Below are 25,222 nucleotides of genomic sequence, written 5' to 3' on the forward strand. Positions count from 1 at the left end.
CGGCACCTCCTCCTCCCGTTGCTCAGATATCGTGGGGGGAGGGAAGGAGCTGGAGGGCGGCCTGTCATCCATCACCCGCAAAACACCAGTGGGAAAAGGGAAAAGCGGATAAAACAAAGGGGTGATTCTGCTCCCAGCCCCTTAATGCGGGCCACCGTCCCGGCTGACCCGTTCTATGGCATCCTTAAAGTTCCATAGGAAAACCGAGCGTTGAAGGCGGTTGTGTGCAAGGGTGAGAGTTGCCTTTAGGGCAGATAAAATGGAATCGGGCGTTCTCCTCGTCTGGGAGACGCGGGGCAAGAACGAAACCCTTTTACATTCTTAACCTGCGAGAGATGAGTCAGTCGCAGCCCTTAAAGCTCCAGGTCTGCTTGTGTAAGGGTTGTCAATTAAAAATCAACCGAGTTCTTCTTAGCAGCGAGTAGGGAGAGAAGAAAGGGAAAGGAATGAATCTTGGCTGGGCACTCGGGATTGATTGGCCCGTGCTATGGTTAGTCCAGTGGGCAGCTTCCAGCAATGCACTCAGGGACGGTGCAGCTCGCGGCCATGAGCGGCTGTAGCGCCGAGGTATGGATGCATCCGTGTCCTTTGTGTGCAGGGGAAATAAGCCCTCTGCAGTTGTTGCAGCAGAATTCCTTCCACCGTTGCATTCGGTACTCTTTTATAACAAAAGTTGGCTCCAGATTACCAGGCAGTAAGTTTGAGTGGGTTTTCAAATTGCCATCTCCTCCACATAGGACAGTGGTTATTCTTGGTTTGAAAACTATATCGTAGAATGCATTTTTTTACAGGTTTTAATAAAATAACAAAAAAATTGCTGTGGAGGAAATGTATACTGGACATACAGAGTTAAACTTGGCATCAGTGCCTTGATTTTTTTTTGAACCTCTAGGAAAAGATCTTGAATGAGTCAGCGGTCTGAGATGAGAGTTGTGATGGATGGCACTCCCTGATACAGTGAGGCATTACATGTACTTTGAGATGTTTAAAATCAGAATTAATTTAGAGGATAAGTGTTGCTTCTTTGCAAGGATTTCTTTTGGCTTGTTTCTTTAGGATTTGAAGAGCTTAGGTTATGAATATTTAATATAAATATCATCTGGCCAGTAAATATATATTGCGGAAAGGAGACAAATCAATAAGATTTTTAGTAGAGACAACCTACAGCAGTATTTGAGGTAATACCTAAGCTCCTATCTTAATGATTCTGAAGGGCTTAAGAAATCGAAATGTTACTGAAATTGAGCATATACAGGTCTCATTATCTCCTGAGAAAATCAGAGGTGCAGGTAGTAATCTGTGTGAAAAGGTGATTCTGTACAGACAAGGATGTATTTTATGTAAGCCATTTGTATAATATAATGAAGAAGGAAGGACAGTAAATCAAAATGTTTCTTACAGTGCTTGAAGCATTTATAAATTGTGCATGTTTGCATGGATTTGGCTTAAAAACTCTCTCTTTGGTTTATGTTACAGGAAAAACAAATCTATAAATAAACCGTGCTGGTAAAAATGTGTCTGTTAATCAGCTTACTTAGTTTTTACCTTCAGCTGAATTTGGGGTTATTACCACATTGTCTGTATTTCATTTCAACCATTTGTGAGCAAACCAGAGTGTATCATTTTAAAGGGGACACTTGAAAGATTATGTGGGATTCATCTCATCTAACTTTGTAAATGTATGTCTGACCTAATAGTTTGTAGTTTTCTTGATAGTTAGTTGGAAGAAACAGATGGTTTATTCTAGAGCTCTGATTAAGGCTGAGGCAAAGTGTGCTGCAGAAATATGTATTGCTTTCCAGTGACTGCAAACTGAGTTTGTGACCATGTAAGCATTCAGACGTCTACATTAGGGTTAGATGAATCTTGCTCTGTGTGAGAAGAATTCCAGTCTGACTTGAAAAGTGTTCCCAACTGAGTCACCGTTTTGCGTTGGGAAATTTGTTAACAATAGCCAGAATTCAGTTGACTTCACTTACGGTTTTCTCAATCTGTTACTATAATGCTTAGATTTCTAGCACTTAAAAAATGTCTATCTGAATTTTGTCTAATGAAAAGTAGGGGTCATATGAAATCAGAGCTCTGGATATAAAACCTGATGCTTATACTTTAAGTTCACCCATAAACATTTCTCTTCTGTTCTGTTCTGCTGGTGTTTAACTTCAACCAGTGGAAACTGTATCAACACCAGGATTTCTTACTACATCGTTCATTATTTCAAAAAAGAATTATCTAGAAGTAGAATACAGATTGATTGAGGGGTGTGCTAAGAACTGAGTCAGATGAGAAAACAGCTGCCTGTATAGAGTGGTCATAGACAAATAACCAGTACGTCTGTTTGAGAGAGGGTAGGCTTACTCAAGATGAAATTTATCTCTTGTGAGAATGTTTTAATATTTTTTGGTTATTTGAACAGCTGTTAGGTCACTTCCAGTTTGTCGGTGAATTTGGCAGCCAAATGGAATTGTGCTTACTGGCTTGAGCATACTCTAAGTATGTTTGCTAATTTTTGAATACCATTGTTTGCATGTAGAATGGTGTTTTTAAAACTGTGTTCACTATAAGCAGTGCAGAACATACCTGCCTGGCATAAAATGGGTTTAGTTTTGAAAGAGTGGCTCCTCTAAGAATTTTTCTACTGCTTGAATACTACAGATGAGTTTTAGTTTCATGTGAGTTCTACCTATAAATGAGACTGTTCTGTATAATCAGAAAAACTGCAGTTGGGTCTGGATGCCTGTGAATAATGCATTACACTTGTTGGGTTTCCTCTGAAGTCAGAAGGCTGCTGTTCAAAGCTGTTAAATGAATTCTAGAGGGTGAAGGGAGAAAGCAGTGGCAGTACTATTTTTTTCTGTTCTCTGCTGGATGTTTTGGAACCCTTGTTTTCAGTTTTACCATGATGAAAGATTATGTTTGGAAGTGGGGAGAAAGAAAAGAAAAAACTACACTGACATTTTTTAAATTCAGAGGCAAGTCAGTTGTTAAAAGCCTGCATGTCTGGATATTTCTGAGGTTGAAGCTACAGTGGCAGATACAGTCCAAAGAAATGGGGTGGGGGGTGTAAGGGAGAGAGAGTGTTGACCTTAGGGATTTAAATCTCCTAATTCCTGGTACATAGTAACTGTAAAGACAAACTGAGATCGGTAGCTCTTTTTCCACACTCCATCCAAAATCAGTTTAACTTGCCAGTAGAACTTTATACAAGAATATTGTAGTTAAAAGCTGTTCATGAAATCACTTAAAAATCCACAGACTTTTGCACGTGCAGGTTTTCCTCCATCTGAAACATTCATCTGCCTTGACACTTCCCCAGCAACTAACTAATGTTGCAAACCAAAAATTGCAGTGGGTGGAGCTTTTGAGAACAGGCCTTCAACTCAGGTCACTGGTCGAAATCCAAGCAGAGATAATGTCAAAAGTTTGACAGAATGTGGAAACTATTGAATTTATGCAGTACTTAGTAATGAGTGTGCCTAATTGGTATTTACTGCTTTAAGGCTAGTTACAGATTGCAAAGGGAGTTGGTTGTGAGAGTCCCTCTCTCAGGAGGGACTCTTTACAAACAGAAGGTAGATGAATTTGCCTTTAACATATACCTTTTTCTTTCAGAGAATAGTCTGGAAAAAATTGACATAATTGACACACATTTTCAAAGTTAATGCAAGAAAATTACTTTGCCCTTTGAATAGGAAGAACCGTTAGTCTTCCCTATAAGCTGTCCTCCTATGACCTTTGAGTTGCCCTCTTGAGCAAACAGAAGTACTTCTGTCTCAAACTTGGTCAGGCAGTGGCCAAGCACAGGTTTGGCTTTTAAAGAACAGATCTAAGGGCTTTGGAATGTGACATAGTAGTGCTGCATCTTTCTGCTTAATTTCTGTTTTGTTAACATTTATCCACATGTGTATTTATTGCTAAATTATCTTGGTGAGATGCCAGATTTCTCATTGTGCTCCAGTATTGCAGAAATCATTAGGATTTTAAAAAACAAAACATTCCCACCCCTTAAAAAAAGTCACATAATGGACTTGATAATTTAGTTTATATGAGAAATTTCTGCATAGATGCCTATAGTGGTGACTATAAATATTAAATATCCTTGGTTGTAGGTGTCATAAAATGTTGAAGCAGTTTTTTGTTTCAGTGGCAAGTCTGATAAATGCAATGTGACAATTTTTTATGTGAAGGGAAAGATCTAATTGCTGTGTCTAATACATTTTGCATTGCTTGATTTATTTTTCATTCCTCAACCCCTTGATCAGGAGAACTGGGATTTCCTGAAATAACACATTTGCAGAATGAGCTAATGCATATGTGAGCATCCAGCTTGTTGTGGGAGAACCAGAACCTTCGTCAGCCTGAAACCCTAAGTAATTGGATCTCGAGAGGAAGTCTACTCTGTGCCCCAGAGTCCATTGTGAGCTGCTCCTGTCCATTGTGTAGCTATAGCAGTGGCTGTGAAGTGTCACTGTGTACCCTTTATCAGTGTTCTTTTGGGCTTGCAGCATGCTCCTCTGAGGTGAGCATGGTTTCCAAAAGTATACATTCTGTTACTGGAGTCTTAATAGACCATGCCTAATTAAGAAACATCAGTGGAGTAAAATGGTCACATCAGTGTGACCAAAGTGAGTAAGAGGACTAGCTGGGTTGTAATGCCTGTCTGTGCCTGTGAATTCCTTGGTTAAGTAGGTAGAAAAAAGTGGGGAATACTGTTACCTATTGCTCTGCTGCAGTGCTGCCCCTAGGGGAAGCTGGCATCTTAAAATTGACATTCTGTGTCAGTCTGGTAGAGAGACCAAAACTAGGCTTATGGTAGCATCACCTAGATGTTGAATAAGGGCGAAGGCCTAATGGAAATGTTATACATAAATTTGAACTAGGGTCAGTGGAGCAGTTTTGCTTTAACAGAAGCTGAAATCCCTAAAGATGCATGCTGTTGACATCAGGATAGCATTTGATTATTACTCAGAAGAAATCTCAGGCATGGTTCAAGTTGGAATACATATGTCGAATACTGACAATGCAAACTGAAACCTGAGCTTAAGATTCCATTTCAGGCCAGGAAAACTGCTACTCTGATTTCAGCCTATTGAGTCACCTTCCTGTGTGTTTTGCTGAATTTTCCTTCAGCTAAATGAGAGAAGCCAGAAACTGAGATGAGAGATTGCTAGTTCAAAAATCAGGCTAAAAGAAGAAAAATCCTTCAGGGGAACAATCAGCACCTACACAGTTGATAAGCAGTTATTAAAATGGAGAAAATAATTGTTTGCCTTGTTACCTTTTCATGTTGCTCTGCTGTTTCCTTTGTACATAATTTCTAGGTAATTATAGGTCAGGATGAAGGAAGTAGATAACAGAATTTTGGAAAAGATTAACTTGACTTTTTATCATGAATTAAAGGAAGTTAGAAGACTTCATTACTCCTTGGAAATGAATATTTGGCTTTGTAATCCATTAGTATGACAGAACATATTTCAGATGTCAGACTTGGACTCTGATTTGCCCCCTTGATGTTTCATCCTCTCTTCATTAGGAAATCTTTCTTCTCTGAGTTGCATCTCAAGTTCTGAAAGAAAATTGGTGTGAAAACTGTCTTTCTTAATGCAGTATTTCAGGAACCTGTGTACTGAGCTTTATGGTCTCAGCACACAGCTCCAGATAAAAAAAGTGTCCATGCATTTAATTGTATTGAGGTATATTTGACTGAATCCCTTCAGAGGTTACAGTGACACACTAGCATTTTTGGTTTATCATTCTTTATCTTAGCCTTGGACCTGAAGGAGGAGAAGGTGGTATAAGAAGCTGGCAGAGAGTCGTAGTCATCTTGAATTTGAAATGTTATTTATGAAGTACTAATTCATTTCAGTGCGTTAGCAGTGTGGCTTTTTCTTACTGATACCCTAGATTCAGCAAGTCTCATTTTCACTTATAGCACCTCTGCCTGGTCTTCCCTGCTAAATAGCTCTGTGCCTTCAGAGGCATCTCTAACCCCAGTAGGAAACACTGAGTAGAGGGGATAAATTGAAATTTAAAAGAAACTGAGGATAGGCCACAGAGATGTCTGTTTGATCATATTAAATATATTCCTTTTGTCACCTCAGATGAAATCACTGTATGATCTACAACGTTTGATTTGAACTTTAGCACCTATAAGATGGATGAAAGTATTTCTTTAAAATACCTAATAAGTTGTAATATGGGATTCAAGTTCTCACTTCAATTTTATGGTCCTAGAGAAACTCACATAAACCAGATTTTCTTTAACGGGTGTACTTTAAGATTCTAGTTTTTTATATAAAATAATTTGTTAATTAAAATGCATGTCATTGTTGTAAAGGACAGTTTGGGCCTCTGCGTTGAGGAACACATAAAACAACCTGTCCTGTGTTTGACACCAGTTAAATGCACATTTTAATTCAGTTGTCAACTGCAGAGGGAATAGTCAGAGCTAATTGGAAGTAAGAGAGGTTAAGAAACTGAACTTAAAAAAGGCAGGAAGGTTTTCTGGAAGCAAAACTAGGTTGGATCTGCTAACTCTAAGCTTTGTTTAACTGGGCCAGAGCTTTAAAGGTCTTTCCAGTTAGATGTCTGCTATGTAGGTATTGTCTGGCTTGCACTGCCTTAATATTTCATGGCTTCTCTCAGGTGCTGAGATGCTATAAAAACATTTTCCACATATTTTTGTGGATTTATGAGGCAGAACTGAAAATGACAGAAGTATCTTAGTGCACTTAAACAACTTTTCTTACTGTACTAGATTATTTTAATTTAGCATTCAGATTTTCATTTAAAATGAGTCATAAATATTTGCAGTCTTACATTTCAATTCACAGTGAAGCCATTTTCTTTAAAGTCAAAGATTTTATGCCACTGTAAGTTAATAAAAATGTCTACTCAGTCTTTGCTGGTGCAAAAATGTGCCTGCTTTATTTGAAGCATTCCTAGTCTGATCAGTTATGTGAGAAGTTATTGAAAGTTTGGTGCTACGTTAAACTTGTGTTTCTTGACTGTTAATCTCGATTTTTTTAAATCAGAAAGGCATGAGACGAGTCATTCTCACAGTCACCTTGCCTACTATCAGCAAGGCACTGAGTACAACTTGTAGTCCAGTTCTCTGTACTGAGCAATGTTGCGCCACATCTCCTAAATTTGTCTGAGTAGAGGAATATCGTTCACCAAACTAGGTTATGTACGTGCCAAACAAGTGTTCAGCCAGGCCTTAACATTTCAGGCTTTTTTCTCCTGGTTGCTGTTTGCGATGTAGTCAGTGTCATGTTCATGAAATAGTCTCTTCCTCTATCTCACTGTGCTTAGTTCTCTACCTTCACCTGAAGTCATAGTAATGCAAACTGTCAAAGTGATTTTGTCAGGACAGGGATCTCCCAATGTATCTGTCATGGCGTTTTTTGCGGTTTTTGATTTTCGGAGCTAAATTCGAAGGTGGCAAATTAAAAAGTGTTGCCAAATTAAAAGATGAAACTGCTGTAACAAAAGAGACTTCTTTGTCCGAAATTCAGTATAATCTGGAATAGAATAATGTGTCTTTGGTGCACAAATCTTCATTTTCTATCCTAGTTGTTACTTTTTTCCCAAAGTCAGTACCTAAATTCTTTGCTGCCTCTCCCTGTTTCCCTACTCCCCACCTCGTTGCTTTTACTCCTTCTATTTTGGCTGGTATTTTAACATTTTCTCTAAATTATTGCCTGTTTAATTTCTAGGGTTATTAGGACTGGAGGAAACCTGGCTGATGATTGTTGATTTAACTCTTGCTGTTTTCTCAGTTGACCAGTCTGTTTACTTTTTTTGTCCTCCATGATGTTGGTGGTTAATGTGGTCTGAGAATGTTTCTGCAAAAAGGTAATACAAAGGAGAGCTGTAGAGAAGATTTTTATTCAAGTTGTTACCCTTGAAATTTGGCTGATATTTTTCATGTGGGATTTGTAAAGTATGCCCAAGACGAAGTAGTCGTAGTGAAGGATGGACTTGGTCTGTTACATTTTTCAGTTAATGCAAATACAGTGTGAATGTGTGCAGTCGTGTTTCCCATAGTGTAGACGTGCTTTAGGACAGATGTGGTCTTATGAGCTAGTTTGGTTCTCTCTCAAAATTATGCAGAATCACTTTAGCGATAACAGCACTTGATTTTGAGGAGTATTATTTTACCACCATAATGTCATTGAGTAAAAATGTTGCAGGGCCATTCTCTGACTGATGTGTGTGTGCCTCTCACAAACTCTAGATGGGATTCTGTTTAATTTTGGAAGCCTGAGTCCATCGTGGTTTAACACGATTTATATATTTCTGTACCATGCTGCAGTGTATGTATCTTGTCCTACAAAAAATAGGAATCCTTAAGCCCCCTCAAGTACTTTTCTCCCCACTTGCTTAGTTTTCAACTTTCCTGCTGTGTTTCCTTTTTATGTCTTCTGCATTTGCTGCTTCTTTGAACCAAGTTATTGACCTCATCTAAGGGAGCTGAAAATTGTACAGCTTCAGACACTGGACTGAAAAGGTATAAAGGCTTTAATCAATGGACAAAATCCAAGAAGCTCCTTTGCTGAAAATGCTGGTATTCCTGTTGACTGGAAACAATTTTCTTTCTTTTTGTAAATCAAAAGCCTCTAGACTGACTTGCAGAATTGAAGAACTACGCCAATATTTAAACATCTGAGCTAAGAATTGTCCAGCGTTTGCTTCTGCTTGGCCTACTAGAGGCTTCAGCCACTGACTGAATAAGCTGGTAGCTGAAGTCACTTGCATCACATGGTTGCTTACTAGAAAATGATCAGATATGGAACCTCAGTAGTGTAGGGATCACAGACGTGAAAATTGGTTGAGAATTTTGTATTGGCAAAATGCAGAACAGAAATAGGAAGGTTCTGAGTGGAGTCCTTTGCAACTTTGACGTGATCACGTGGATTTGTATGTATGTGAGTTTTGGAAAGCTATCTTTGCCAAAAACTTTAGAAGTCTGAGTAAAAGCCAGTCTGGTAGGGATTTTTTTTTTTGTATTTGAGCATTTAAAACTAAGAATTCTCATAAAGAGAGTTTTTAGAAGCCTCTTTGTGGGTAGGTCTCCTTAAAAAATAGAAAAATACTTTTTTTTTCTTTAATATTTTACATTGCTAGAGGATATGCAGTTAAGGCCACTAATGCACCTGAGAGTCGTTTGGTACATGGAATTTCAGGGAGAAGGCACACGGGATTGGTAGTTCCATTGCAGGGATTGCATTTTCCCTTGTCATTCTATAGTGGAGATGATGTTATTAGAATAATGTGCTGTATTTCATTTAGTGTAATCAAGTGCTGGACTACATATTGCCACACTCCTTTAAAAGAGACTATTGATCCATCCATTATGTTTATTTAGATAGATCTGAGGCTGTCAGAAATGTTGTGGAAGGCTTCTGTGTTTTGCCTGTAGTTTCCAATTCTTTGATATTTTAAGTGGTAGGTGCTCTTTGCATGTTGTCTAAATTGTGTTTTCTTCTTCTTCACTGTGCTGCCTGTAGGCCACTAAACCTACAGAGTGGAATGGTATTTCATGTGGATGTTTTATTCTAGAGTCTGTTGTTACTGTTAAGTGTATGAGTGATAAACCTTGTGTGGGGGAGAAAGATGGTTGCAAATTAAATGTATGAAGGGAAGATTATTAATACCAGTATAAGTTTTATAGCCTAATTTTTATCCTTGTGTATTGTATAGTTGATAGCTCCTAAATTTTAGGATGCCATTCATTTTTGTTAGCAGTACTCTGGCACCAATACTTGACCTTAACTAACAGTGTTTTTGCTGGTATTTTCCTGGTGAAAAAAGTCTGGGTTAACATTTCTTGTAAGTAGTTTAATTGTATATGTCTTGAAAAAAACACAGTGGGTTTTGCAGACCATGTTGTAAGAGTCTCTCTTTTGTCATCTGTTATTTGCTTACAGCATTTTGGTGTCTGAGTGAAAATCAAGCAAAATGGTGACATATAACTATTTTAGGGTTTTTTTCTTTTTTCTTTTTAGAACAAATTCTGTACAACATAAAACAGGAGTACAAACGCATGCAGAAGAGAAGACATTTAGAAAATAGCTTCCAGCAGACAGATCCTTGTTGTTCTACTGATGCACAGCCACATGCATTTCTCCTTACTGGACCAGCTTTGCCAGGTACCCAGAAAATTCCGTGTAATTCTGTGTGTTTTTAGACTCTGTGTAAATAATTTTTTCTAGTTACTTGGTGGTTTATGGCACATTCTCACCAGTTACTGCTGCCTTTTTTTGTCAATACTAGCATTGATCTGGAAGATGGTAGCTTCTCATTTTAAGAATCGGTAGGATGTAAAGCTGGCATTTGTTTTCAAGAGACTGTCCTGCATACCCTGTCCCTGATATTGTAATAGGCTTTTGCAAAGCAGCTATCATTGCACTAATATACTGTACTGTGATACTGTACTGTAATTTTTATATAAAATAGAAGCTTAAATTTGTACATGGCAACTCCCATATAAATGGTGTTCATAGTGTTTGTGTAACACTCTTGGTGTTTTGATAGTTGTGCTTGTTGTCCATTGCAGATATGTTCCTTTTGAGTGTCCAGTTCTACTTTAATAGTAATTAGGAGTTTCAAGTAGCAGAGAAAGATTTCTCCAGATATTTTGTAAACTTCCTTTAATGTAAAGGATGTGAAGAAAACTGATTATAAAAATGATTCTGATCTACTTGTAAATTGTTGTGCCCAAATATTTAATCTTAGGTACTTCATCTGCAGCATCATCACCATTGAAAAAAGAACAGCCCCTCTTTACTCTCAGACAAGTTGGAATGATCTGTGAACGTTTGCTGAAAGAACGTGAAGAGAAAATCCGTGAAGAGTATGAAGAAATTTTGACCACAAAACTTGCAGGTATCTTACAATTCAGAATGATGTGTTAAAGTGAGTTTGGAAGCTTAAAACTTTTTCTTATTTTTGTGACACAATATTTTTTTTTTTCCTGACCTATCTTATTAAGGAATGGGGTTACATGCAGAATGGAAAAAACAATGTTTACTCCTTTTTTTTGGTCTGTGCTGCTTTGGATAGAAACTATGACTCCTGGGTATTACTAATCAGTGAAAATAGTGGTTTTATTTCAGTTAGAACTTTCTCTTGCTATCATGGCTGAGTTGATCGTTTCCTCCTCATTTTTTTTTCCCAGAAGGACTTTGTATTCTACTGCCCTAAGAGCTCTTTGTGAAGAACTTCTTGTGTTTTGGATTTTTTTCCCTGCTTGGGAACTGACTTCTTTTTTCTGGAATTTGGCAAGATGACAGTACCTAAGATTTCCCTTTCTCTTCCCGGTATTAACATTACACTGCTGCCAGCAGTGTCTGATATCTGCCTGAGAGTCAGTTTAACTGCATTTCTGATGTGCCATGTTGAATTGTTGTATTTCACACCATTCAGCTGAAATTTTTGGCACCTGATGCCAGCTTATCTTTCCAAAAGGATCATGTTAATGTCAGCATTGTAAATATGACCTTTCTTCAGTTTTTGAAGTCCTCTACTTCTAAGCCTCTTGCTGGCATTTGAGCACCTAAATTCTGGTGCATTCAGAGTAGGTGCCTTCACAGTATGATCTGGTATCTAATTTAATATTTAGTGTGATTATAATGAGCATCTGAGTGCACCATTCAGCAGCAGACTTGTGTTTGAGTACCTACAGCTGTTCTGCTTCCCACCTGAAAACACATCAGAATTAAAGTTTTCTGATCTCTTCAGGTGTGTGAATAAAGCCTTCTACAGGCATTCCTGTGCTGAAAGTCACCAGACCTGTGTCTGGATTGTGGGTTGCCTGTGATAGTATTGTCTCTGCACCTGAGATTCAGTTCATGTTCTGTGCTTGCTGATCTGCCATTTCTGTGTAAGAAATTCCTATAGTTCTAAGTCTTTTGTAAATCTACATCTATTTACAACTTGAGTCCTGAATACTTCTGTTGCTGTGGGCCTAATGTTCTATTTCTGTGTTTTTCTTTTTAACCTGCTTCAAACTGATGAATTAGGACTGCAGAACTTTTTTCTCCTAATTTGTGTTTGTTAGGAATTAGGTTAGTTCTTGTATTCTCTTAGAAGTATTTCATTTAGCACTGATCATAACCATTTGAAGGCCAGATAGATTTACATTTGTTTCAGACGCTTTCAGAGTACCAACTTGTAGTTCTTTACAAGCAGGAAATCCTTCTGTCAAGTTCCTTATATGTGCTCCATCTTTCAGTCCCAAAGGGAGCATTGTCATTTTTGGTTTTGGGAAAGGAGGGGATTGAATTCCATCTGGGGAGTTGTGGTTTAGTGAGGTGAGTTGGGTTTACTTGTACCAAGGGCAATTAGGAAGATCACGTTACTGCATCTCATATACGAGGCCAATAATACATTTTCAGCATTATATGGGAATTTAGAAAGAGACTGCCAAAAGAATTTAGAAATTCCTTACATAGAAGGCCAGTTGTAGTTGTCTCCTGACAGAATGGTTATATGCTTTTCTAAACTTTGTTCAGTAAGGAGATTCTCAGTGAAATCAATGGAAATTAACTGGAAATTCCATAATAAATCTCAGTTGAATAGCTTCTTTCAAGGGACTTAACTGAACGTGTACATTCAGACACTTCCTTTATTCCTTTCTGAATCACAGTTGTTGTGTAGGTAGTTAGCCAGGTACTGCCTATTCTTTTCTTTTCCCATGTTCTTTGTGAGCAGAGTTGCTTTTCATGCAGAATGAGCATTTGGTAAATGGAAAACTCAGATCACTGTAATGCCCTAATTTCCCTTCCTGCTTCTGTTACCTGAAACTGCTGTGTTAGCATGAACTTGGGCTTGCAAGGGGCTAAATGAAAGACTGACTAGAAAGGTTTTCTAGAATTTGTGAAAAACAGCCTTTCATATTAAAGGTTGAGGTGAAGACTACAGTAATCATATTTGTGTACATGTCATTTAGCCAGCTTTTGACTTGAAATAGGATGTATATGATACAGGATGACAGTGACATAAGTATCTTTACCAGCGTTCACTTAAATTTTCAAATTGTTCATTGTAGGTTGCTATTACCTTTGGATTGCTTAACTTCTGAATCTGAATGCCACAAGAAAGGGGCTTTTTAGTAACTGGATTTTTTAAAATTTGCAAAGCCATAGTTCAAACAAAGTTGATGTTACAAAGCAGCTGTGTATGTTGACATACAGCTTTAAAGAAGGAAGTTTGCAAGCTCATATTTGGCCTTTAACACATACTTTTAGGAAAAGTTCTAGTTGCTGTTATTTTTTGGAATGGTTTCTGGGCAACAGGTCCTTCGATCTGCTCCTTGTGTTACTTTGTTGTTTGGCTACAGTCTTTGCAGGGCTGCTGAAAAGCCGTTGGTTGGAACTGCAGTGAAACAGGTCCTGCTTGTGGGCAGAGGGGAACTGGCTGCTGTGACTGTGGGCCCCCTTGGTCAGGGATGAATGTCCTTAGATCTTTGGGTCCAGTCCATACTTTGGGCTGCTGCTGCACTACTTGCTGATTACTGATACCCTGTTTACTTCAAAGGTGAAGCTCATCCCTGCAAGAGGATGGGAACTTTAATGGGGCAAACCTGTGGGACTAGGAACCACTACAAATCTAACTGCATTTTTGGTTCAAGATTGCCTTCTTTGACCTTGCCCTTTTCTCAGAACACCCCACATTGCTGCACATGTATTTTTCCACAAGGGAGGAAGGGGAATGGAGAGGAGCGGCATCTGGTAGATATTACTCTCCTTGTTCAATTTCCTAATTCTGAAAGGTGTATCCTGCTGATGAGTGCAATATTAAAACTGAATAAAATACTGCAAATGTATTTGTATGTATGCGTGTATAGAAAGAATAACCTTTCTGGGAAATAAGAGAGCTTAGTTCAAAGCCAAATTAGTACGTTTCATATCTAAATTTCATTTCAGATGGCACAGTAGCTGTTTTCATGCAGTCCATAGTCAACTATGTGTCTCCTATAGTAGCTGCTTTTGTGCTTGCAATTACTTGGTGTTAGTCACTTAGCATTTCATCCTTTTAGTTTCTCGTTTGCTTTTGATTTTTCTGGTGGTCACCAAAAAAGAATTTCTAACTCTGTAGCAAATCCCTTTCCTGCACTTCTGTGTTTCCATTTCATTGAATTAACTTTCTTACATCTGGTAGTGATAGGAGCAGAGAAATTGTTTCCAACCCTAACACTGACCTTAATGCCATGTTCACTGTAGCTACTCTGCCTCCGTTATGGATCTGTGAAATGGGCACACTTCATTACTTCAAAATACAGTGTGTGACATTAGCAGGAGTTAGGTATATTGAGGTCTTTGTTTACGTGCAGCATAATTCTCTTCAAGCATGTTGCTGTCCTCCTCATTACAGAAGTTTGTAAGGGGAAGTCTTTTAATTAAGGGGACGTGCTGCATTGTTGTTCTGGGGGATAAGAAGGAAATGACAGCGATGAACTGTGTAATGTCACTTAAAATGACTAGTAGTGGGTGTGTGTATAACTTTGTATGATTTCTGTGTATAAAAATTAGCCCCGAATATTTTTCAGCTTGAGTTAAACTTAATGCACTTCTAATGCTTTGTCCTTGCAGAACAATATGACGCATTTGTGAAGTTCACGCATGACCAGATCATGCGACGATATGGAGAACAGCCTGCCAGTTGTGAGTATCTGTTTCTTTTGGTCCCTGCAGCAGCATTGAATTACCAAATGTTCAATAATTTAAATGGCCGTTGTTTGTTGTTAAGCTTCAGCTAGGCCCTAAGGTAAAATACTTGGAAATGGATAATATGGAAGACTGAGGTTGAAAGGAAGGTGTGAGAGAAAATGAGCTTGTTTTTAAAACATGTAAAACATGTAGAACTGTCTCCCATAGCCTGCTGGGTTTTGATACTGCCACAGCAGGTTTGCAATGAGCTGGCATTTGTTACCTCTGTCATTAACTCTTGTTTTTTCTCTTTCCAGATGTTTCATGAATCACACTTTCTGCATATGTGGGCTGCCCTATACACCCTGTTTTATTGTTGCAAGCTGTCCCAGTAAAGACTTGCAGCAATGCCATATTTTTTCCCCCTGTGAACACAGGTTATTTCAAGCTTTTGTCAGTGGCAACCACTCTTATGCAGCAACTGGTTTTGGAGTGCTCCCTGATGTCAGTACCACCTGGATGTGGACCTTTGCTACCTGTAATAATACCAGTGGCCTCATTTGCTGTATCATTACGATTTGGCTTCTTATGTTAATAAGTTTGAAAAAGTAAAGGATTAAAGCTGGTGTTCTAGAAGTTGCCCTTCACTGGTTGTGTAAATAAAAATGTAGAATGACACTTCTGACTGAAGTTAGTGTGGTTTTCATAACTGTGCACTACAACAAAGCTGTAATCACAGTTAAGTTAGAATGTAATCCCAGGACAATTTTAAGCAAATAGCCCACAGTACTGCCTGTGAAATAGTGAAGGAGGGCATTTCTGTATTCCATGACTTTTTTGGGGGTTAAGAATGGGTTTATATGATTTCTCATTTTTGTAGTTTTTATTTATTCTATCAGTCTTTAACAAATGTTTATTGCTGCAATTTTTCAGTGTATCATTGTTTTACTGCCCTTGTAGTACTGGAATTTAGTTGGAAGAATAAAACATTTACTTCTAATCTGTTTTTTTTAATATGCAGGTGGAACTTTTGCTGTGTATGAATAAACTTAAATCTGAGTGTTTAAATGAAAACTTTATTTACTAGCAATAGTGGGTGGGTCAGTTTTAGATCAGGAGAAGGAGGTGGATGAAAATCTCAGGTCATTCTTCAGAGGCAAAGAAATCTTCCTTAGATTGGCTGTATTGTTTCTTCTTGTGGAAGCATGTTTGGTACAGAACTGACAAGAAACTGTTGATGTAACTTGCTGCAGCTGACTCAAACAGCTGCATTTGCCTTCCTTCAGATTTAAATGACACATCAAAGGAAATTTGTTCATAAGATAGAGTGGGCACATGCACTGCAGGCTGGAACTGTGTAGCAAGAGCTAAAGGTGTGTAATCTCTATTCAGGGCTGAAGAGTTTGTTGTTGGACACACTCAGCTGTTTGCAGACTGCTCTGTCGTGCTGGCTGCTGCTGTCTGGGCAGTGCTGAGTCTCAGCATGAATTGCTGCTAAGTTCTACGAGGCAAGTCTGGATCTGTGTGCTGTGGGGTAGAAGTATTGCTACCAAAGGATTTGAGTTACCTGCTTTGGGAACTTTAAAGCAGTTTCAAAGTAATCCTTTGATTTATAAACCGCTGTCTTCTCTAACTTCCTGTCAGCTTCTTGTTAAGTGGAAGTCTGCTCTGGGATGGATCTCTGTCCCATTTCAAGTTAACAGAGGAGTTTAAGTTGAATTGTAATTGCAGCTTCAGCTGGTAGAAAGACTCAGTAATTGATTCTTGCTGATGCTTATGGTATCAGAGAAGCCATGTGATGAGCTCTGGTTCTTAGTGAACTTTTTCACTGAGCAAGATTACAGGTTCAAAGTCGGGCATATTGCCACAGTATCAGAGTATTTTCTGCTGTTTCCTGAAACCTCTTACCAAAATATTTGGATAATTTCTACTTTTTTTCCCCACAATGTCAGAAATGAGAAATCTCTGCTACACTCTCCTCTCTGGCCTTCTGTCACTGAAGATAAAAACAAAACTATCAAGGGTTGTAATTTCTGTTGTCTGCCTTGAAGCCTTCAGTCCCCTTCCTCTTTCTTCTCACTTTTTGATCTCCTTATCATAGAATCAGCCAGGTTGGAAGGGACCTCTGAGATCAAGTCCAACCCTTTTATTGTTAAGTTGCCCAAGCCAGGAAAACCACTGCTTCTAGGTAGACCACCATGCAAATTCCAGCATCCCGATCATCTCCTGTATCTCCTGTGTTAGTACCCAGCCACTCCTGTGCTATTCCAAGTTGATGCATAATAAGCAGTCTTCTGGCATATTAAATACCATGCTACCATGCATCACAGCTGTGGTATGCCTAATTTGTGCCTGTTTTGAAAACGAGGTTGCATTCTTCAAAAAATTTCACTTTTTAACATGCTGCTTGTTCTGTCTTGGACTATAAACTGGCTCCTTTTCCTAATCTCGGCATCAGTATCTGATTTGATGAATTACACATGAAAGGCTTGTTCTAACAAGTGACATTCTTCAGTAGGAAAATGATTGGCAGCTTGATGACTGTTGAAAAAAATTAGGAAAATTGGGGTGCTGTGAGGAGCAGGCTGGTGCTTGAAAATAAACCTGCCTTGGAGAGCCTTTTCAAAGGCTTTTGATTCAAGTAGAAATGGGTACAATTCAATAACTACTCAGTTCTAGGCACTACCCTTTGTGGTGACCACATTTAGAATATTTTTGCAATTTCTATGTAACTGTAGTCTAGCCAAAAGCCAGGCAAACTGAGGACAGTCAATTGCAATTTAACAGAGTGAAACCAAAGATCTTGGTTAGCCTGTTTTTGAGGTAGTGATGTGTAAATTTCGAGCAGATCTCAGTTATTGTGCACTTAAAAAAGCAGCATGTACATCTTGTGTGTTGATTTTTGTGTCTAGATGTGAGAGCATGGAACCATAAGATGCTTCAGCATTTTTCAAGGTTGCAAAGGAAGGAGTTTCAAGCAATCTTGTGTGCTGATGTTTGAGATTTGCCTATGTACTCTTGAGCAGCACGACCAGTAGCAGGTTCTTTTAAGAAACTCTGTTTCATGAAAGTGCACTCTCCATTCCTGAGTTGGGAATTGGAAAGGATTTAAGCTCTCCTATTCCACAGTGGGGAGGAAAAAACTGAGGCTGGTGAAGTATTAAGAGTTTATGCTCATGACCTCTGCATTGTAAGTCATTCTCAGGGGTGAAAACTGTGAGAATGAATGGCTTTTACAGGCACCTGGCATATTCTTGTAATTTATTACTGTTGTTGGCTCTGAGATAAAAGAAAAACTATGAAGTTTATGTTTGAAACCAATAGTGCAGTAGTGTAGAGGTGTCAAAGAACAGCATCTATAACAGTAGAGAAAGAGTTTGAAAACAAAACAAGTGTTAACTTGCATTCAGGTCTGATTTTTGGCAGTAGTTTTGTTGCAAGATGTGGCTACCTAAGAATATGATACAGTTAGCAGTTCAGAACCTTTATGCTGTTACAGTTTCAGAGCTACTGCAGACATTGGCACTTTTTTTTTGTCCTCTGTTTTCAGTGAACATTGCAGACAGTGGAAGTTTTGTGGAATATCTGCAGAACATGTTTTTACTATGCAGACAGTTGTAGAAACTAACCTTTAATTCTGCACTTGAAATCTCCTGTGTCTGTATTTCAGTGAAGATACGTGAGGTTGTCTAAGCTGTTACTGATGTTGGTTTCAGATTCAGTGATGCTAAGGTCTTTCCTGGCAGGTAGGACTCTTGACTACAAAGTCCTGCATCTGAAGAAAGAGAGGCAAACTAAATTAAATTTATGATCTCTTTTCTTAGGTTTGTGTTTTTAACTGTTCAATCTTCCTACCCTCTTTGCTGAAGAAAATGAAATTACACAGTACTTCCTACATAATTTTATTGAATATACATGTCTTTATACATCTTTATACATCTTGCAGCCTTAAGTGGCAAGTACAGAATTAAAGATTTGATCCTGAGAAACCATATGTAGCACAGCAAATGTGACTTTAACCTTAAAAATTTATGTTATTAGTTAAAGGGAAGAAACAGCCAATAACTATTAATTTTACTGTTTTAATGTGATGTTGCCTGCACATTTGGGGATTAAAGGCCACACACTGTTGAGGCTGGCTTCTCTTTATTTCTGAATGTTTTACCCGCCAGGGGTGTGAAAGTTAGCTAGTGTGAGGTTAGCAGAGGGGAGGTGGCAGGGGACAGCTGTGCAGCAGAGGTCGTGGCTCCCTGTCCTCTTGCACATCAGAGAGACATTTGGTGCTGCTCTCTTTCATTTGTCAAGTTCCTTTGCAAGATAAATGGGTGAGGTTCAGGACGGGCTGTTCAGTGTTCCCCTCTGCTGAAACAGCTCGCTTTCCTCTCTGCTGCTGGAGAGCCTCACACACAAAGAATGCTACGAGACAGGTCCCTGAGCTTGGTTCTTTGCAGGGAAGAACAGTGGAATTCTTTACCCCTGTGTCTTCGTGGAACTTTTAGAAGTGCTCCACTGAGATGCTAAAAACTCAACACTTTGAGTTTTCATAGTTGTTTCCCAGGGTGTATGTTCAGGCAGTATAAAGGCTGATAAACTCAGCCTCCTTCTCCTAACTAACTGGCACCATTTAGAACCAGGCCCTCCCTTAAGCACAGCAGGATGTGTTGCTGTGTCTGCAATTAGAGCAACTGGAAAATACTCCTACCCTCTCTGAAGGTGTTTTAAAACAAGCCTGACCTATCTTATATAGATTCCTGGGGAAACAGCCTGGTAAGTTACTGGTTCTTGTAATAGGACTTCCCCCCTTCTAGTGAGATCTGGTTTATCTGGTTCAGTCCTCAGAGCTCCAGGCTATCCTTTCCAGTTGTTTTGAGTAGGCTGAAGTGCCAATGCAACTAAGTGGGAGCATCTGGAGTTTAGTGGTGGCTGAACATGTGCTCAAAGAGCAGCACTTCACTACCTCAGAAGGAAAGTGAACCCTGTAATCCTCTCTGTCAGCTGAGGATGTCTGGAAGCTTTTTTGAGGTACATACAGTGTTTTACAATAAACTAATTACCACTCAGCTTTGAAGTCTGGGAGGGACAAAGTCTGAACACATCTCTTAAGTGAGGCCCTCCAAGGTGTTAAGGCTGACCCGAAGTCCCCGCCCATACAAACTGCTGGAATGCGTCCCTCACAGCCCTCAGGGCATGGCAGACACTCTGCTCTGGAGGGCAACACAGCTTTTCCCCTTTGGTTTCCAAGGCTTTTCCCATGGTTGAAAAACACAGGACGCTGGCATCAGCATAAAAACATTTGCTCCCCAAACCGAGTCAAGCAAAAAGGTTGGGCTGAGAAGGTTCTTTGAAGATCTGTCATGTGAGCAGCGCTTTTACATGCTCAGCCTATAGTTACTTTCACACAGCTGTTTGCCTGCCTACAGCACAAATCCTTGGCAAAGAGGGAGGTTTACAGTGTGTGCTTTAGGTGTGGATTTTACTGCCTTCCTCTAATGTGCATGAGTGCCGTGTTGTCACATAGTCTGTGCTGACACAAGTTTCCCTGACAGCAAAAGTCAGCTAGTACTGATCAACTTCACTAGAAAAAGGGGATGATTTAAACAGTTCAATTTTGCTCTTCTCAAAGAGCAAAAATTTGTATATTCATAACTATTCTTGGGGACATAACTATGTCACCTTCTCTTCCTCAAGAAGCAGTTTTTAGGGAGTTAGGACCAGTTTTGAAGAACATACAACAGAGGCTGAACATGGGAGTTCATTGTTGTTTTTAGCATACTTGTTTTATTTATTTTTAAATCAAGTTCAGGGATTTGGAAGGCATTTTATAGTAATGACTCAAGTCCTATCAGCTTATAAGCATGTTAATAATACTGCTTCATCACTTCTGTAGCTTACACAGCCAGTGTTGTCCTTTTGGCTTGCTAGCCTGAGTTATATCAGTGTACTGTTAAATACCACACATCAAAGAAGATTGAAACTGGCACAACAATACAGCATTTGGAACATGGGCATTAATAGTGCAGTACATTGCACAGGAAGGATGAGCATTAAAAAACAACATCGCTATTCAAGCCTGCCCAGGCACTGGGAATGTATCTCACAACATTCAGCCACTGTTGACTTTGACTCAGTAGCGAAGTTAGCCAGGACTGGTTCAGTGAGAACACAGCCATTGCAGTGTTGGAAAGAACAGGTTTATTAGCACCTTGGTGGCACGTTAACAGCCTCCCCATGTCAGCCTTGCCACATGGTCAGTTTTCTGCTTGCTGGGCTTTATGAAGCCCAAGAGTTCCAGCTCAGAAACAGCTCGAATAAAGCGAGCACTGGACATTACAGTAAAGGAAACCAAGCACACTTTTTATGACACATTGATGGAGTTCTCTCTAGGAGGGGAAGATTTCTAAGTCACGGCAAGCACAGACAGCTTGCACAACGTGTTGCACAATAATGTTGGAAATAAGGGCAGAGCATGATTTGCCTACAGAAGCACAAATCTTCAATCTAATCAGTACTTCTGCTACATGCATACAATGTGGCAACAAAGGAAGAGTTCCTTTCCCCACTGCTAAGAGAAGCTTAAAGCCTACAAAGATACTAATTTTGTGGTGTCTCAGAAGAATTTATACTTTGTGCCTCTTGACAAAAAAAACGAAAGATAGATAATTATAGAGATTTTTTTTTTGAGATTTCATAAAACAGCACCACCTTCTCCTTACTTGCTATTCACTATATCTTTCTTGCTGCATTCCTGACATACAGCTTTTATTCCTGAGTTAGAGAATTCAGTTTACTGTGGGTGTTAATTACCAGTGGAGCTTGCAAAAAAGGAAAGGCCTTATACTAAAGAAAAGCAAAATATAGTATTAGAGCACATAAATATATGTGCTCTAAGCTTCCTTTTGTACAACTATTCATCTCTACTCTGTGGCAGCACTACTGCTGTAGCCATGGGTTTTGGTTCTAATGCTCATCCATTAAATATTTTTCATTCCTCAGTTCAGGATCAGAGTTGATTAGTTTCCACAAAATCTTCATTCTGCTGCTTACTTTGTCCTAAGGTACCGGAACTCACGGCTTCTACTGAGACACCACATTTGTAAGTGACTCCTCTGCTAGTGCTTTCATCTTCCTCATAATGGACTACTTGTTTCTATTTCTCCATCTGCTCTCTAGGTCACAGCCCTCCTACCATCTGTTCCCCAGTAATGCCTTACCCCTATACAGCAGCTATACAAACTCTGAGATGATTTAACCAAACAGTTTCAACTTGTTTTATGGACTTCTGGTTCTGTTTCAGACCCAAACAATTCCTATGGACAAAAGCTGCTCTCCTGCCTCACCACTCCCATCCCAACTGTTTCAGCAGGTCTGTTTCTTAGACATTTTCAGTCCATTATGGCTGTTTAAAGTAGTATTTTTTCTGAAATTAGTTATCAGTGCACATGAACCTGTATTTTAAAAACATTGGTTCATAAATCCTTTAAGCATTTAAATGTCAAGGTTGAGAGAAATGAGAAAGGATACTGGATAATATCATCCATCTGGTCTGAGGAAGCTGTATCTGCGTTTGGTTCCTCACCTGCCATCACCACAGTTGAGAAAGCCTAGAAAGAGAAAAGCAGCACAGATTTAATACAGTTCACAGACAGAGCTGCATATAAAACAGTGAGCTCCGAGCCAATGGCTATCACTCAGGAGGATTGAGATCTTGGAGTGATAGCTCCATGAGCGTGTCAATTCAGCAACAATCAAAAGAGCAAGCAATACAGAATGCAAGACATCACTCAGTGAACTCATGCGCCTCCAATTTTAAATCTCAAAACAGTTCTGGGTACTGACCCATTCTCAAAGAAACCACAGAACTGAAAAATATTTTCAAAGTGAGACTGCTTAAACATTCTGAGGAAACGAGAAAGGTAAAGCTGGCTGTGCAGAAATCTATAAACTGAGGGACAGCAGGAGTCTGAGTAGGAAAATACAGTATACAAACAAGGCAGCAGCAAACAACATAGAACAAGCAAAAGAAGTATCCTCTAAACTGCAGGTAGTCAAGCTAAACAGTTTCTTGCCAGGGGATGCTGTGAAGCACAAAATGTGACCTGTGCCAAACATAAAATACAAGTAGAAGCAAAATATTTTCATCACAGAGTAACAGTGCTGGAAATAAATTATTCACAATAGAGGAAGACTGATTGGAATTACTGTGTGTTCTTGTGGTCTTGTGGACCAAGGTATGCCAAGGATCTAAGCTGTCAACAGGGGCACTAAAGAAAAGCAGACATGCAGAAAAAGATAAATCAGAATACTGAAAGCAGGTAAAGGTAGTATTTGCATCATCACATACCTCTAACCAGTCAACGAGATTGATTAATCTGCCACACTCCAAATGAAGCTTATACACTATGCAAATGTCAGGGGCTTTATTAGAAATGCTTCCTCCATCACACTTCAGAGCTTGATTCTGATGAAAAAAAATTGAAGGCAGTAATTTTGATGGGTTTTTAATCATGAACAATTTTAAGGGCTAGTTATAACTATTCCAGGAAATTCAGATGGCAGGTATTCTAACCAAATGTTTCCCATTTGTGTGTAATGGCAAGCTGATAGCACAAAGAAGAAAAAAAAAACAAAAAACAAGCAGGAAAATAAGAAAACATACCATAAAAAAAAGGCAAACAAAATGCCACCCAGCTACTTCACTCCTGGTGTTCCTTCTATGAATTTGTACACTTATACCATCTCTACTATAAAGAGTGGTTATCTGACTAGGCTTTTACCCAGTTCTTTTGCTAGTGCTATTTACATATGAAATACTCTGTTTTATGGACTCAGGAAAAGAAACAAGTCATGATTTGCCTATGTAGAAAATAGAAAAGTATCCCTTCCCCCTACACCCTCAAAAGGAAGAGGAAGACTTAGTATAGATCTGTCAGATGTACTAAAAACCATAATTGCTTCTCTCTTATCAGAGTTTTATGTTTGAAATGTAACCATTATTCATCTCTGGCTTGAAACTCAGCACCTATAAAAGCAAAAGTCTGATTTCTCACGAAGTATTCTGTATTTCAGGAAATTTGTAGAATCACTAAGGTTGGAAAAGCCCTCTAAAATCATCAAGTCCAACTGTTAACCAAGCACTGCCACGACCACTTCTACACCATGTCCTTTAGTGCCACACTACCTTTCTTTTATATCTCTCCAGGGATGGTGACTCCACAACTTCCCTGGGCGACATGTTCCAGGGCTTGACAACCCTTCCCAGGAAGACAATTTTCTAAATATCCAATCTAAACCTCCCCTGGTGCAACTTGAGGCCATTTCCTCTCCTCCTATCACTAGCTGCCTGGGAGAAGAGACCGACCCCCACCTGGCTACAACCTCCTTTCAGGTAGTTGTAGAGAGTGATAAGATCTCCCCTGAACCTCCTTTTCTCCAGACTAAACAACCCCAGCTCCCTCAGCAGCTCCTCACAGGACTCACTCCTGAGAGCCTTCACCACCTTTACTGCTCTTATCTGGACCTGCTCCAGCACCTCAGTGTCCTTCCTGAATTGAGTGGCCCAGAAATGGACACAGGACTCAAGGCGTGGCCTCACCAGTGCTGAGTACAGGGGGCCAATCCCTTCCCTAGTCCTGCTGGCCACACTGTTCCTGATACAGGCCAGGGTGTCACTGGCCTTCCTGGCCACTAAGGCACACTGCTGGCTCATGTTCAGCTGCTGTTGACCTGCACCCCTAGATCCTTTTCTGGCAGCTTTCCACTTGGATACAGGTCATCAGCACTGAACCATTTACTTGAGAAGTAGAAAAGTCACTTGAGCCAGAGGCAAAATTCCCAGGTACAGCTGCAGAAATTTACAGCATTTCGTTTCAGTTTCATGCACTCTAAGAAGTCAGCCCTCTTAACATGAAAATAACCACTGATCACAGAAATTCAGTTCACAGAAATTTTTTCTAAAATGCTTTTAGATGCTAGTAAAATACACAAGCTACTTTGGAAAGTTATAAACCTCTAGCAATGACACCTTTATAAGTAAATGCTTTCCAAGATAGGAAAGAAGGCTGGGCAAAGAATATAACTTTGCTCAAGAATCTCTAGCTTACTTTTCATAAATCTCAATTCCTGCAATTTGTGAGACTTAGATCCAATTTGGACACTAGCACCTATGAGACATTTCACACTTTCCAGAACACCTAGCAATTTTCAAGTTTATTTACTCTACAAGGAACACAAAAGTTCCAGACATTAGGTTAATGTCTGTCAGTTCAGTCCAGATCGTTTCCAGAAAAATTCAGAGAAACATGGCTAAATCCTCAAAATGTGACAGTGCAGACATTAGTTTACCAGACTGTAATTCAGGAGCGTATCAGAACAGTTTCAAATACTCCTGCATTACTAACCAGCACAGATGAGGTTACACCTTCTGACTGATCTAGATCTAGTGGTTCATCACTGCCGAGAAGGGTAACCCTACATCCTTCTCTTTTCCCCTCTGCTACTGCACCGTGACTCGATGGCTTCCTACTACTCAGCCATGTGCCAACCTGGCATTGCTGGACATTTTGCATTGA

The 25,222-nt window shown here is 39.4% G+C and overlaps 2 protein-coding genes across 3 annotated transcripts in view; one reads left to right on the plus strand and one right to left on the minus strand.

The window, feature by feature from the left end:
* The first annotated feature begins 254 nt into the window (after nucleotides 1-254).
* AKIRIN2 (akirin 2) lies at nucleotides 255-15,344 on the plus strand. Its single transcript, XM_029962761.1, has 5 exons — nucleotides 255-365; nucleotides 10,011-10,154; nucleotides 10,741-10,890; nucleotides 14,598-14,669; nucleotides 14,972-15,344. The coding sequence occupies exons 2-5, from the start codon at nucleotides 10,049-10,051 to the stop codon at nucleotides 14,980-14,982; spliced, it is 339 nt and encodes a 112-aa protein (XP_029818621.1). The 5' UTR covers nucleotides 255-365; nucleotides 10,011-10,048; the 3' UTR covers nucleotides 14,983-15,344.
* Nucleotides 15,345-20,399: 5,055 nt separating this feature from the next.
* Nucleotides 20,400-25,222, minus strand: part of ORC3 (origin recognition complex subunit 3) — a 34,064-nt gene continuing 29,241 nt past the window's right edge. For both annotated transcript variants that reach the window (XM_025895717.2, XM_025895718.2), the window contains exons 18-20: nucleotides 22,996-23,112; nucleotides 22,176-22,255; nucleotides 20,400-20,974 (exon numbers count right to left, since the gene is read on the minus strand). In XM_025895717.2, coding sequence (XP_025751502.1) covers nucleotides 20,869-20,974; nucleotides 22,176-22,255; nucleotides 22,996-23,112 — 303 coding nt within the window. In that variant the 3' untranslated portion in view covers nucleotides 20,400-20,868. The remainder of the gene's footprint in view (nucleotides 20,975-22,175; nucleotides 22,256-22,995; nucleotides 23,113-25,222) is intronic.

The sequence above is a fragment of the Manacus vitellinus genome, unplaced genomic scaffold (assembly GCF_001715985.3).
Source record: "Manacus vitellinus isolate BGI_N305 unplaced genomic scaffold, ASM171598v3 scaffold_4_pilon, whole genome shotgun sequence".
Lineage (NCBI taxonomy): Eukaryota > Metazoa > Chordata > Aves > Passeriformes > Pipridae > Manacus > Manacus vitellinus.

What these genes read in the sequence shown, in the direction of transcription:
- AKIRIN2 (XM_029962761.1), top strand. Translation starts at nt 10,049, where the DNA reads ATGCAGAAGAGAAGACATTTAGAAAATAGCTTCCAGCAGACAGATCCT. An exon ending in TACTGGACCAGCTTTGCCAG is followed by an intron (nt 10,155 to 10,740) that starts GTACCCAGAAAA and finishes ATTTAATCTTAG; the next exon opens with GTACTTCATCTGCAGCATCA. An exon ending in TTTGACCACAAAACTTGCAG is followed by an intron (nt 10,891 to 14,597) that starts GTATCTTACAAT and finishes TTGTCCTTGCAG; the next exon opens with AACAATATGACGCATTTGTG.